Raw genomic sequence first — 13,382 nt, 5'->3', positions numbered from 1 at the left:
ACCAGTGAGTTCCCAGCCCTGCTGAGGTGGCTTTTGCCACAGAGGTTGGTTGACATGAGAAGCTTCTCCCTGCAAGGCACCAGGAGGATCTGAAGTTTAGTTTGAGATGAAGGTGGAAGAGTGCATGAAAGAGAAAAAATACCCACCCCTCTGGTTACCGTGCCCGGCTCCACAAGGAAGCTGTGCCAAAAACTGGAACAGGGCAGCTTCAGTCCCCCGTCGCCCATTCCAAGAAGTCAGTTTTGTCACTGTAGCACATTGCCAGGTTTTGTTCCCAGCAGAAACTCACTAGTAATGACATGAGGTGAAGTCTTGTAGGATTTTTTTCTTCTTCTTTTAACCTTTATTTAGAAACTAGAATATTTACCAAACTCTACAAGGTTTCTCTGTACGGGTCCCACCAGATGAAGAACACTGAGAGATGTCTGCACACAGCCCTGGCTCACCGTACACATTGATACAGAGAGTGAGAGCTGACCCTGCATCCAGAATAAATGTACAGGCTAAAGTACTGTACCTGACATAAATTATGGAGGTATTGATTTGGAAAGTGTTTCTGAACTCACTCCTGTTTGAAGGAGGGAGAGGAGGGGAAAAGGAAAGAGTTGTGTGCTGCCTAAGCCCAGTGGGTACCAAAAATGCCCTCAGGACTCTGCCCTGCTGCTCCAGGGACTGGGTGCCTTGTACATCCAGTTTCACAGTATCACCACCACCTGAGCCCTGGGCAGCACTGGCTCTTTCTCTTCCTTCTCTTCAATCTGCATCTCATCTGAACAGAGAGTGGTGTGGCTTGGTGTGTGGGTGCCCTTTTTGACTGGTTTATGCTCTTTTTTATTTGTTTTCTAACCTGGGAAATGTACTTGGAGTAAATGAAAAAGGCCTGTTTCCAGAATGCATTAAGAAAATAAGAGAAAGGGGAAAAAAAAAAAAAAGGCACTGCACAGGGGGACCTTTGAGGTAGTAAATTTTTTTTCCTTTCAATGTCTGGCACCAGAGAGGGAGAGAGAGTTAAGGGCATCTGTGCCCACGTTTTGCTGTGCATGGTCAGGGCCATGGATGTGGCTCTGTGTGTCCAGCCCTGCAGGGACATCTGGGAATGTCAGCCCTACACACAGGGACATCTGTGCGTGTAGAGCCTGTGCCTGGGAGCACGTGTGTGAGCATGTGTGGCTTTGCACATTCCTGTGGCCTTTGCTCATGCTTGCAGTCAGTGGCTGGAGAGCATCCGTGGCCCTTGTGTGGCCACATGTCTCTCTGTTGGGTGGTTTCCACCAAAGCAACCAGCCCAGGGCTCCCCTCAAGAGCTCGTGGCCCTTTTAGCCTGAAGAAAAAAGGCCATGTCTTGTGACACCATTTCCCGTCATGCTTCAATCTCAGCCTGTAGAATAAATACTGCAACAATCCCGAGAGGAGCAGATGTGTGAAACACCAGCTTTTCTTCACTTTGTCCCCTTGGACCCTGCTTCTCATGCCAGAGCAGGACCAATGTCTCCAGCCTACCCTGGAGCATCACAGCTGCTGACAAACCAGGCTGAACCCGAAGCAGCCACACACAGAGCCTTTGGGGCTGATGTTCCCCTGCAAGGCAAAGCCATGATGGCAGCTGTGCAGCACGGAGAGGGTATCCCCACAGCACCCCCTGGGATGCCCAGGAAGTTGGGTCCCAGAAGTGACAAATCCCTGGGGCACTCCAAGGGGGGGGCACCACTTTTTCTCCACCTCTTCCTTGGCCACAGTCAAGGGCAGCTGGCCTAGCCTCTTTCCTGCCAGGAGGAACAAATCCCTGAGGAATTTCAGCTGGGTGCATTCCTCTGAGGACACATGCAGTAAGGCTGCAGAGGGGCTGGGGAGCCAGGCACAGCCCAGGCTGGTGCTGGGAGCCACCGTTGCCGGGGTCCCTCTGACAGGGACAAGGACCCCAGTTCCCCGACTGCCAGGCTGAAACCCTAATGGGGACTCAGGGCTGTTGAGGGCCAGCCTCGGAGAAGAGCCCCTTTCCCCAGCTGCATATGGGGACACAAGACTTTGGTGGGGGTGAATCCAATGCATACAGGGTCAATGTTACCAAGACCTTACATAGAGGAGAAATTTGAGATAACAAAATCCCATGATTTTTGAGTCAGGAGGGGTCGATGCACTTGTAATTGGTTGAACTCCCTTGGAGCAGCTTCCCTGGATAGCCAGACCCTGAACATCTCCAAAAAATGCCAGTGCCACATCCCTCCCTGCCTCCCTCCACTTCTCCACTCATCATGCTGCTGTGGAGGAGGTACCTAAAGCAGAGCACAAACCTCTTTACCCTCTCTCCATTTTGTGCTAGACTTGTCATGTTTTGTTGGTTTTTTTCTCTTTTTCAGCAACCCCCAACCCAGCTGGAGATATGTGAACCACAATACAGTACAGGAACAAACCCTGCCCGTGAGTGCAGTGTCTCTGCCCTCCTCACCCCAGAGGGCAGTGCCCCTGAAGGATTTGTGTGCCACCAGCGGAGGCTCACCCCACCCCAGAGCAGGGATCTGTTGTCCCAGCTCCTGCAGTCCCAGCTCTCCAGAGAGACTGAGCTAAAGGACATTGAGTTTTCTTGAGCATGTCAAGTTACTGTGGACCAAGTCCCACATTTGGAGCAATTCTGGAGGCAGCAGTTTATGAACCACCAACATACTCCGGTAAAAACATGGCTCCTTGTTCATCTTGCTGTTCTTGTTTTTCACAATACCAAAAGTCTTGAAGCCCTCGTGCCCAACAGGTGACACTTTAAGGACCTCCAAGCACATCCCTAGGAAGACGTCATCGATGGGGTACAGCTCCAGTGTCTCTGAGGCCTTGTGCAGCCTCTTGGCCAGAGCTCCATCCATGATGAAGCCCCCACCCCCTGCATAGGGTGGGTAGATATTTTTTTTGTAGAGGGCACTGGGGATGTAGTACTTGTTCTCCTTCTTACGGATTGGCCTGGCCCTGTGGAGGACATCCCCCACAAAGAGGTCCTCTCCCTCCTTCTTGTCCTCCAGGAACTCCAGGATATTGCTGGGACTCACAAACACATCATCGTCGCCTTTGAAGATGAAGTGGACATTGTCACAGTAGATGTCGACCCACTTCAGGAAATGGACCTCTTTGAGGGTGAGGTTGAAGAAGCTGTCCAGGAAATCCCACTGCAAGATGTCCCCGTAGATGTGGTTCTCATAATCTAGCAGTTTCTGGTGGTTGGCTCTCTCCTCCTCCTTGGAGGCGGTGCCCAGCAAGAACAGCGTCCTGATCCTCTTGCCCTCCACCTCCTTCTCTTGGCCCCAGGTCCTGCGGATGGCCTCGCGGCGGTCGTGCTGTGTGATGATGGACTTGACCACAATGAGCAGGTAGACATCCCCGCTGCACTTCTCTGGGTGGTTGATCAGCATGGGGAAGTAGCGGCAGTGCCGATAGAGCAGGAACTGCTGGAAGTTGGGCTCCAGCCCTTTGAACCAATCCACCTTGCTGAAGTTCTGGTTGGCTGAGCAGTTGGTAGTGGTGACATCCCAGGATTTTGTTTGCTTTGCTGTCACGCTCTCCTCCTTCACAGGAGCTTTCTCCTTCTTGGTCTTCCAGAAACTGTTGCTGATGGAGAAGGTGTTGTCTCTCTTCTGTGATTTCAAGGGCTCTGAAGGGGGCAGTTCTTTCTGCTGCTGGCCCTGCATGAACTGGTTTGGGGCCATTCCACGCTGCAGCACTGTCACTGTAATGATCAGCAAGAAGGAGAGACAAACTGTTTTGTAGATGGTCTTCTTCCTAAAGGGAAGAGACAAGGGGTTAAAGAGAAGAATATACAGGCTTTAAGAGGCTTGTCTGCAAAAGCACTTTCTTGAGACATCATGGGATGCTCATAATCTGTGTTCCATCACCTTTTGAGGAGGGAAAACCTTGTGGGAAGAGCTTCAGGACACCTCAATGCATACTCTTCCCAGCTGTATCCTGCTTGTGCTAGACTCCACCCCCTGCTTGTGGGGTGGCTTTGGGGCCACACTTAACTGTAGGGACAGGCACAAAGTATTGGGGGTGATTGCAGTGTCATCTGGTAACCCCACTACTAAGATCAGGGAAGGGTTCACAGGAGAAATGAAAATGGGCTGAGAGAGAGAGAAGTCAGGGTGAGGGTTTCAGCAAGGCAGCTGTTTCAGGAGAAAATCCCAAGAGAAACTGCTGTTTCAGCCATCTGAAAATTGTAGTTTAGGACAAGAGCAGGAGGGAATTATCTTTTCACAAAAGCCTTAGCTGCAAGACAGACATACTGTCCATGGCCTAGACTGGCATCACAGGTTACACAGCACTGAGAGCTGGGAAGACCATAAGAGTCAACATGAAACTAGCATTGCTGTTTAATTTCAAAATGGCACATCAGGACAAAAAAAGAAAGCTATTTGAGTCAAATTTCATGGTTCAGTGGGAAAAAGACATCCCCAACCCTACAACAATATTGGGAACCAGTATTTCTGGGGGCACTCCTGGGCATTTGGGCAGCTCTTGGGTCCCATTGCTTCCTTTGTGGTGATAAGGAGCAGCAGATGCAGGGCAGATCGGGTGGGCAGATTTTCCCAGCCTGTGACAAACCAGGTGTCTGCATGCCCAGGGTGTGCAGGGCATGAGTAGATCAAACCCAGTTCTTCCTGGGGCCATCCTGCTGCTCTCCTCTATGCAGACCCATAGCCCTGGGAAGCTGCTGGCTCAGGAACAAACCCTGGATGGAGTTCATGGGGAGCTTAAGCAGGATCCCCCTGAGGTCCTTGGGACTGCAGGAAGGCTGGACTTGGAGATTATTGATGCACAGTTCCTCCCCAGCCTGCTTTTCCATTCAGCTAAAGGTGGGTTTCTCATCCCACTGCCACAGAGGAGGGGAACTGCCCTCTCTGCCCAGCTGCACAACGTAGCTCCTGAGCGCTCAGCTCCCTCCACAGCTTGCACACTGTACCAACTTCCTCCTGCCTCAGTCCTGCATGTTCCAGCTGCCTTGGGCCGTCTCCCTGGGCAGATGAGCACTGGGCATGGGAGGATGGCAGCTGAGCTCCTTGTCTCTACTCCCAACAGCTTCCCAAGGGCAGCCCCATCTCTGTCTCCTCTGACACAAGGTGCTTGGCAGTCCCTGAACCCCCTTTTCCTGCCACTGTGTTGTGGAGCTGATGGAGACAGATGTGGCACTGTCTTGGGATGCCCCTGTGCCTGTCCTCTTCATGTAGAAGCACATCCCAGCCTGGGTGACACCCACTGGGGACAGCCCGCAGCCCCTTGCTCCTGTCAGAGCCAGAAAAATCCAGAATCATCTCTAGCAGGCAGATGGCACCTTCAGGACACTCCAGAGAAGGAACTTGGGGCTGAAATCTGAAACATTTAACCCAAGTATATTCCAGATAGACAAAAAACCCCCAAAAAGCTGCAAAACTCTCCTAGACCTGGGAACTGGATTGTGATCAGAACCACCATGAAGCTGCTGGAGTTTTGGGCCTCAGGCTGCACCAAAGCACTTATGGGACACCCTATAGGTCATCAGACTCCCCAGGGCAGGAGACAACACTGTGCTAGGGGATTCCACTCACCCTGAAATGCAGCAGTCCCAGAAGGGAACCAGGAACTTTCAGGAGCTCCTGTCTCTGGCTTCATTCTGAAGCACAAAGAACTTTTGAGCTCAACGTTGTCGTGGGAAAACTGTGATCACTAGTGTGGACTGTGGGAGCGAGCGTGGAAATAAGTAATTAAGGATAAATGGATAGATATTCCTCATCCGGTTTTGTATGTGGCCACTCATCTGAGACTGATGAGGGAGCAGTTCTGATTAGATCTCACCATTCCCTTAACCCTCTCCAGCCCTGCCTGCACAGCTTTGAGCTTATTCTTACAAATCCTTCAATTCTAATACAACTTTACTCCAAGAACAGCCAAGCAATTTTAAAACCTCTCATCCATACCCGGCAAGAAAATGCTGCAGAATTTATGCTGCAGAAATAACCCCAGTCACCCTGTACAGTAATTTCATTTGCATCAATCCCATCCCATCCCATCCTGCCCTGTCCCACCGCATTCTTACACTCCCCGCCATCCAAGGACAACAAGCGATAAGATACTCAGCCTGAAGGATGGCCAAACGTTCCCCAGAAGCCAAAGGACAGGGAATTACTGATACAAATTTTAACAATTTGCATAGGTAGGGTTGTCACTAACTGGCACAGATGGTCCCAGCCTCGGCAGACTCTGCCTAACAGTGCATGGGTGCAATGACGCCCATTACTCTCCTTGGGACAGAAGGTTCTGACCCAGGGCTGAGGGGACAACTCCAGCTTTTATTAAGAGGTGGAGCATCAAGTGGCCTGGGTATGTTTATAGGTGAGGTGTTGCACAACAGCACAGAAACTTATTCCTCCTTCCTTCAGTGGACCCTGTTTCCTAGTTCTCACCAGTGCAATTCCTGCTTTGTTACAAGAACCTATTTGGGATTTTTCCTACTGGTCTGACTGCAAACCACGGGGTCCCACCAGGTCCAGCAGGAACCAGGAGAACCACAGCCACCTCTGCCCTGCAGAAACCCTGTCCCTGCACTGCCAGGAAAGCAGAGACTGGGAGGACCCTGAGCCACAACCGCAGGCAATTTCCATATCAAATCAAGGATTTGGGGGGTCTGCCATCGGTGCCAGTCAGGTCTGTCTGCCCCAACTGCTGGTGTTGGTGCCATCAAGAGAGCTTTCAAAAGGTCTTAACACGCTCCTTCTCTTCCCTTTTATCCACCAAGGAAACTTCAAAAGCCTCCCTGTGAGGTGGCTTTGCCACCAGGCAGTTAAATATAAACTCCAAATTAGAGGTGGGCAGTATCCCTTTCACGTCTTGATGCTCGGGGGCAGATGAGGCCCCGGGAGACAGGGGCTCTCTATCCCTATCCCATTCACTTTGGATTCACATGAAAACCTCTTTGATCCGCCAGCGCTATATATTTTTGTGATAGGGGCTTTTGCTGGCCCCTCAGTTAGACCCAGTCACTGGAGGCACCACCAGTATAGAGTCCTCTCTGTTGGCAGCGCCAAGGATTTGGAGAGGGGATCTTATAAAGGGGCAGATGCTGGGCAGAAAGAACCCACATGTGCCCAGAAGTAGCCTGTGCAATAGCTGGGTGCAAGCACCAAGCGGGGCCACAGCTCGCCATGCGGGTGCCCGGACATGCGTCCCCTCCCCGTAAAAGCCTGGTTTAAATACAAGGCCGTAAAACCACGCTTCTGGGGAAGGGGCAAGAGCTGAAACCCCGAGTATTGCCCCGGCCGAGGGCATCTGCCCCCAGGCTGGCGCTGCCGTGGGACGGGACACCAGCGGGGAGGGCTGGAGGCCCTGCTGCCCCCGGCCCCTCCACACAAACCAGCTCTTTTCAGGGAAAAGCTGGGAAAGGCATCCCCAGGGACTGGGGGCACCAACCTGTCCCCCCTGCCCGTTGCCCCCGTCCTGCCTCCCGCCGGGCCGGAGCTCCGGTGCCCCGAGATGGAGGGAAATTTGTGTCGGGAGCGGAGCCCCAGAGAGCCTTCTCCGGGTACCGCGGCCAGCGAGACCCCGCCCGGGAGCCCCGCAGAGCCGCGGCGGCGGGAGGGTCGCTCCTGGGATGGGGACAGACGGACAGGGGGCGAATGACACACTCCGTCCTTAGTCGCTTCCGCACGCCCACCGTCCCCACCAGAGCTGTCCTTCCCCGGCCAGCCACCCCCGGGGCGACGGGAGAGAGAGACCCGGTGCGGAGGGGTGCTCGCAGTCCCCTGGCTCTGGGCAGCGTCGGGACGGCAGCGCCGGGCAGCGGGAGCGGAGGACACGGGACGGAGGAGCCAGGGATACCGGGATTCGGTGCGGGAGCGGGGCAGGAGCGGGGCTCGGGCTCCGCGCTCCCCGGAGATCACTCACCACTGGAACATGCTGGGAGTGGGACGGGGCGGCCGCTCCGCTGCTGGCCGGGCTGCCCGCGGTCCGGGCGCTTCTCTCTGCACTCTTCCTCCTCCTCCTCCTCTTCTTTTTTCTTTCTTTTTTTTTTTTTTTTCCCCTCTCTTTTCCCTCCCCTCTCCCTCCGAGGTGGAGCCTAGAGATGGATGGCAGAGCAGGTAGGTTAACTCTTACCCTGCCCCTCTGTCCCGTCCCCCCCCGCCCGCCCCAGCCGACAGACACCTCCCCAGTGCTCCCTGGGCAAGGAGTTTAAGGGTGACACCTCACAGGTCCCCCTGAGGACCCTCCCCGCTGCTGATGGCACTCGCACCAGGATCTGGGAACTCGGGGGCGTCCTAGTCCGGCTTCTTGTGTACTGTGCCCTCTCTGGGGTGCATCAGCTCTGCCCCAGAGTCCTTAATGTGCCTCCCGGTCCCACCTCTCCTGGGACCCACCCTTCCCCCACGACCCACATCTCACTCAGGGTCCACACCTTGTCAAGGACCAATACTCTGCCCAGGACTCCAGTCTCACCCAGACATCTATGCTCTGCCCAGGACTCACACATTTCCTGGGACCCACAGCACACCTGGGGGTGTAGGGAGTTGACGGGGAGTTGCTGCAGCAGGGAAGGTGCCTGCTTAGCATACTGGACCTCTCATGGGTCAAATTTCCAATGGCATCACAGCCAGGTGAGGGGTCCTTTCAAACTGTTCCTTCAGCCCTTGTTCAGAAGCAGTTTCACCAGCACTCCTGCTAGAGCCGAATCAGTATGAGACATCCCATTGCCCATTAAGAAGCAGATTAAAGACCTTCTTTTCCTTTTAAATGTAATGTTTCAGTTGCAGGTGTTTTTCAGCCATAAAAATCAGTCCTTCTAATTTCTGATCTCTCCCTTTTTTGTCACCCTCCCAATCCCACCAGCTGCTCATGTCTGCCATGAAGCCAGGCTGGGAAGCCTGCAGGAAATTTGCAATATTTCCTTTCCTGTCCAGCAGAGATATCCCAGTCCCTTTCTGAACAGTTCCTCTGCATTTTTCATGATGAGGGTCAGGGTCTCCTACAGGTCTCACAACCCACTGGACACACTGAGCTTCTCATGGGAAAAACTCTTCTTTCAAAGACTGGACATGTAGAGGGACCCACACAACCCCTGCTACTCAAACAGCACCAAGAAAAATCCACGTCCAGCTCAGTTTGGGGAGGAAGATTGCATTGCTTTCTCCAGATCTGTTTCTGTCTCCTTATCTCAGCTTATCGCTTTCCCAGGTGCCCTGCAGCTCTGTGTCCTGGGGCCTGTGAAAGCTCCCCAGGAAACATTGCCCAAACAGGCTGCACCAGCTCTACAGCATCCCATGTCTTTATCACCAAAAGTCCATACATACCTTTCCTGATTCCTTTTTAGCCTGTTCCCAATGCCTATAGGGAAGTTTATATTTGCTGCATTCAAGAAAATGTTTGTATTTGCTGGCCCCAAGAAAATCATGGCCATGAGATTCACTGAGCATCAGCTTGACCAGAACAGGCTGTGAGAAGGACCCACCTCATCCCTGCAGCACAAGGGATGGTTCAGTGCATGCCAGCCCGTGGCTGGGAATTCACCCCACTCTGCAAAGAGGGGCTCACAGTGGAGGAGGACCCCACTGGAGAATGGCCCTTGCACAAAGGGATATGAACAGGAAAGCCCTGAGAGCACAACCATTTCATCCCTGCAATTTGCCCTGGGACCATGATGTGGACAGGGATGGCAGCATCCACTTGTGGGGAGCTGCAGTAAACCCCAAACCACAGCCCGGAGTGACTGCTGCCATCCTGGGCACCCAGCAGCTCTGGGTGTGCTGCAGTGTCCCGGGGCTCTGTCCCAGCAGCAGCACACCCAGCCTGCGGGCCGTGCTGCTCCACCCGGGCTGGCCGTGCTGCTCCACCCGGGCTGGCCGTGCTGCTCCACCCGGGCTGGCCGTGCTGCAGCCTGCGGGCCGTGCTGCTCCACCCGGGCTGGCCGTGCTGCAGCCTGCGGGCCGTGCTGCTCCAGGGTGGAAGGGGCACCGCCGCAGGGTGAGGAGGGCTCCTGGCAGCCCGGGGCAGGGAGCTGTGCCAGCCCTGCTCCCGCCTCTCCAACGGCTGCTTCCGTGCAGGAAAGCTGCAGGGCCACGAGCATAGGACTTCCCGGATGATTCCATGCTGCTGTGCAGGGTTTTGGTTCAAATAACCCCCTACCTCCCCCTGTGCGGGGAAAAGATGCACGTCCCACTGCATGGGGTGTGAGGGCTGCACAAAGCTTTACCTCTATATAATAATAATAATCATTAAAGGCTCAAATCCTGACAGGTCTTGGGCTTCTGATGCCTGGGATAAACACAGTCCTGGGCATCCCTGGCACCACCAGCTCCTGTTTCAAGGATGAACCCAAAAATGAAGCAGAATTGTTTATGATTTTTTTTCATCATTACATAGAAAACTTTAGGACAAAACCAAGTTTTCAGCTCTTCAGATTCACCCTGGGAAAGCAGAAAAGCAGCAGGAAGAACAAAATACAGCTAAAAGCATATTTCTTTAAAAAAGTCTTACACCACACACATTCCCTTTATCTCTTTCCAGCACCCAGCAAGAACAGGTTTCACATGAGCAGCTACAACCACTCTGCTGAGAATGAAACATGAAAAAGAGAAACCTGAATATTTTTATTCACCCCAGCAGATTCAGCCAGCAGCATATCCCTGCCATTCCTGCCCAGCCCTGCCTTCAGCAAAGCAGCTGGACCTGTAGCCTTGCCCCTTCTTCTCTGCAGCACTCATCACCTGTATTTCTTAGGTCTGAGCCATCAGACTGAAATTTGGAGGCACCAGGTGCCTTTTTGGCACTGTGGGCAGAGCCGCAGATTTCTGGGTAAGTGCTCTTGGGTGGCAGGTGCTGCTTGAGCATGCAAAAGCCGAGTTCCTCTTCCTTGCACAACACCAGTGACATTTGAGGTGTGCCAGGCCACTGCAGCCCTGGGAGAGCTGGCAGGGCACCTGTGAGGAACAGCATTTGGACACACTGTCACTGCATTGGACGGGCACATAGAGGGGAAGGCAATGCATGGATCCTCCTGGGTGACACCCGAGTGACAGCCAGGGTGACACCAGCTCCTGCTGGCAGCAGCCATCTCCACATCTGATGGCTCCTGTGACCCATTTGGAGAGAGCCAGTCCCAATGCCACACACTCACCCCCCTCCCAAACATTATCCCAGCTGGTGGCACTGTCAAATATGGGGAGGGACAATCTTTGGGGACAACAAGGTTTGGAGCTGGCATCAAACAGGGCTCCAGGACATTGTCTGGGTTAAGGGAAAGGATGAGGTCTGGGGTGATACCCAAGTGGCTCATTTAGATGTTCTCAAAGCTAACCACAATGCTTTTTTTGTTTCAAGAATCCTCTTTTAATTTCAAAGTGGACCTGAACTAAAATGTTTTATTTTAAAAAATAGTACAAAGAAATAAGTGAACTTTTTTACTAAGTTTATGTAATCCCAGAAGACTGGCTAGTGGCAGATTGACCTAGCCAGTGTTTTCCCACTGATGGTTTGGAATTTGTTTCACTGGGGAAAGCTGCACTGGTTTCTTTGATATGGTTTTTTTTTTGGTGTGTGTGAGTGTTGTTTTCTGATTTATTTTCATTCCAGCAAATTATACATACACAGAAAAAACTCTCACTTCTTCTTCCCGGAATTCTCACACCTCCTGAACACTTGTGCCAACACTGTGGTCCCTGAGCTGGGTTTCCCACACAAGCCGAGGTCCCATTGCCCTGCAGAGACACACAAACCAGCCCTCTCCTCCCCAAACCTCTGAGTGCCTGGAGCAGGACCAAGGGCTCAGCCTGACCCGAGAGCAGCTGCACGGGGTGGTCACACTTTTAGGTTTTTCTTTGTTAAACCACTCACCTGTGGTGTACCCTGGAGCGGGGAGGGAGGTCAAGGCTGCAATTTGTTTGGCTGAGCCAGACTCGCACCACATCAAGACTTTGCACACACTCAGGAGCAAACATCCTGGATGTGATAGGACAGGGAATGTTCCTTTCTCCTTCCATGTTTGTTTTATAAGCACCTTTCATGATGCTGTGGTAAAGAGCAGCCCTGTGAGACTCGCCCATCATTGCGGCTCTCATGTGGAGTGCTGTGAGTGGGACTGGCTCTGCCTCAGTCCCAGGGAAGGTTCCCCAGGCAATTGGAATTAATTATTAACCTGATTTATTGCTGCATCTTGGAAGGTGGAGCAGACGTCATGAATTGACCAGTCTGACGTGGGACACTGGGAAAGACATCCACCCCCACAGAAAGCTCCCTCTGCTTGCCCATGCTAACAGAGCCATAAACCAGACCCCAGGCAGGGCGAGTGATTTTACTCATTAACCCCAGTGCCCCGTGGCTGTTTCCATCCCAGTGCCTCTGTCAGAGCAGGACCATGCTGGCACCCAGGATGCAGGAGGAGGTTTTCTGCCTTCCCACAGCCAGCTGCTCCATCCCACTCCACTGGCCTCAGCACCTCACACACTGAAACACTGAGGGCTGAAGAAACACCTTGAGCCACAGCTGAAAACCATGCCCTCTGTCCTGCCTGGAATCAAACACTCTGGGATTTGCATGATTTCTTCCAAAAAGAGGGGAGGAATGTAAGCTGCTTTGCAGGGTGATGGCTGGGCCAGCCCCCGTGCTCTGGGGTCCCCAGGCTGCTGTTGCCCTTTGCAGACCCAACTGTGGGATGCAGCTGGGGCTGCAGGGAAGTGCTCTCCTGGTCACTGTGCCAGGAGCCACAGGAGCAGGACAGGGGGAAGCACTCGGCAAACCTGGGTGAGCAAATCCCAAACCCAGACCCACCCAAGAGTTTCTGTCCTTGGGCTGCCCCTTCCTCATTTCCCCGGTGAAAAGGCCCCCTCCAGCCTCAGGGCTGCTGCCCAGTAAGGATGCTGCCTTCTCTTCCCACGGGATTTCAACCCCTGGGACACCTGGGTGTCCTGGGAGCCCTGTGTGGCTGTGCTGTTGCTTTAAAGCAGCAGCTGGATCCAGCTGTGACTGCGAGTAACCCTCACCGCAGCCTTGCCCAGGCCTTTTATGCATTTTCCAGTGGTTCCAGAGGCGCTTGGCGGCAGCGCGCAGGGGAAACCGGACTCACTGGCTGCGGGCGAGCAGAATGGGAGGGGAAAGGGAAAACATTTCCCTTCCCAGAGGAGCAGGGGGAGCCCAGTGCTGCAGCTTGGGCAGCGGGCACAGAGGGGGCAGGCTCTGGGGCGTGATGCAAAGAGCCTGAGGCTGGGCACAGTGAGCCACAGGCTGTGGCTTGTTTCTCCCAGCTCAGTGCCCCAGCGAGAGGTGCTGACCCCAGCGTGCCTCAGTTTCCCTTGTGCAGAAAGCCCCAGGGTCTGGGTTTTTCCTCAGGACCTGTGGTAGGATGGTATCCAGGTACTGAAACAAACAAGCCCATGAGGACATAAGAT

The 13,382-nt window shown here is 53.5% G+C and overlaps 1 protein-coding gene across 1 annotated transcript; it reads right to left on the bottom strand.

Moving 5' to 3' along the window:
* Positions 1–336: 336 nt before the first annotated feature.
* B3GNT7 (UDP-GlcNAc:betaGal beta-1,3-N-acetylglucosaminyltransferase 7) lies at positions 337–8,037 on the bottom strand. The gene is made up of 2 exons (XM_054639384.2): positions 7,894–8,037; positions 337–3,762 (listed from the first exon to the last, which is right to left on the bottom strand). The coding sequence occupies exons 1-2, from the start codon at positions 7,902–7,904 to the stop codon at positions 2,562–2,564; spliced, it is 1,212 nt and encodes a 403-aa protein (XP_054495359.1). The 5' UTR covers positions 7,905–8,037; the 3' UTR covers positions 337–2,561.
* Between the last annotated feature and the right edge of the window lie 5,345 nt (positions 8,038–13,382).

This window comes from Agelaius phoeniceus, chromosome 10, assembly GCF_051311805.1.
Source record: "Agelaius phoeniceus isolate bAgePho1 chromosome 10, bAgePho1.hap1, whole genome shotgun sequence".
In the NCBI taxonomy this organism is placed as follows: Eukaryota; Metazoa; Chordata; class Aves; order Passeriformes; family Icteridae; genus Agelaius; species Agelaius phoeniceus.
This window is presented reverse-complemented; position numbering and strand designations above follow the sequence as displayed.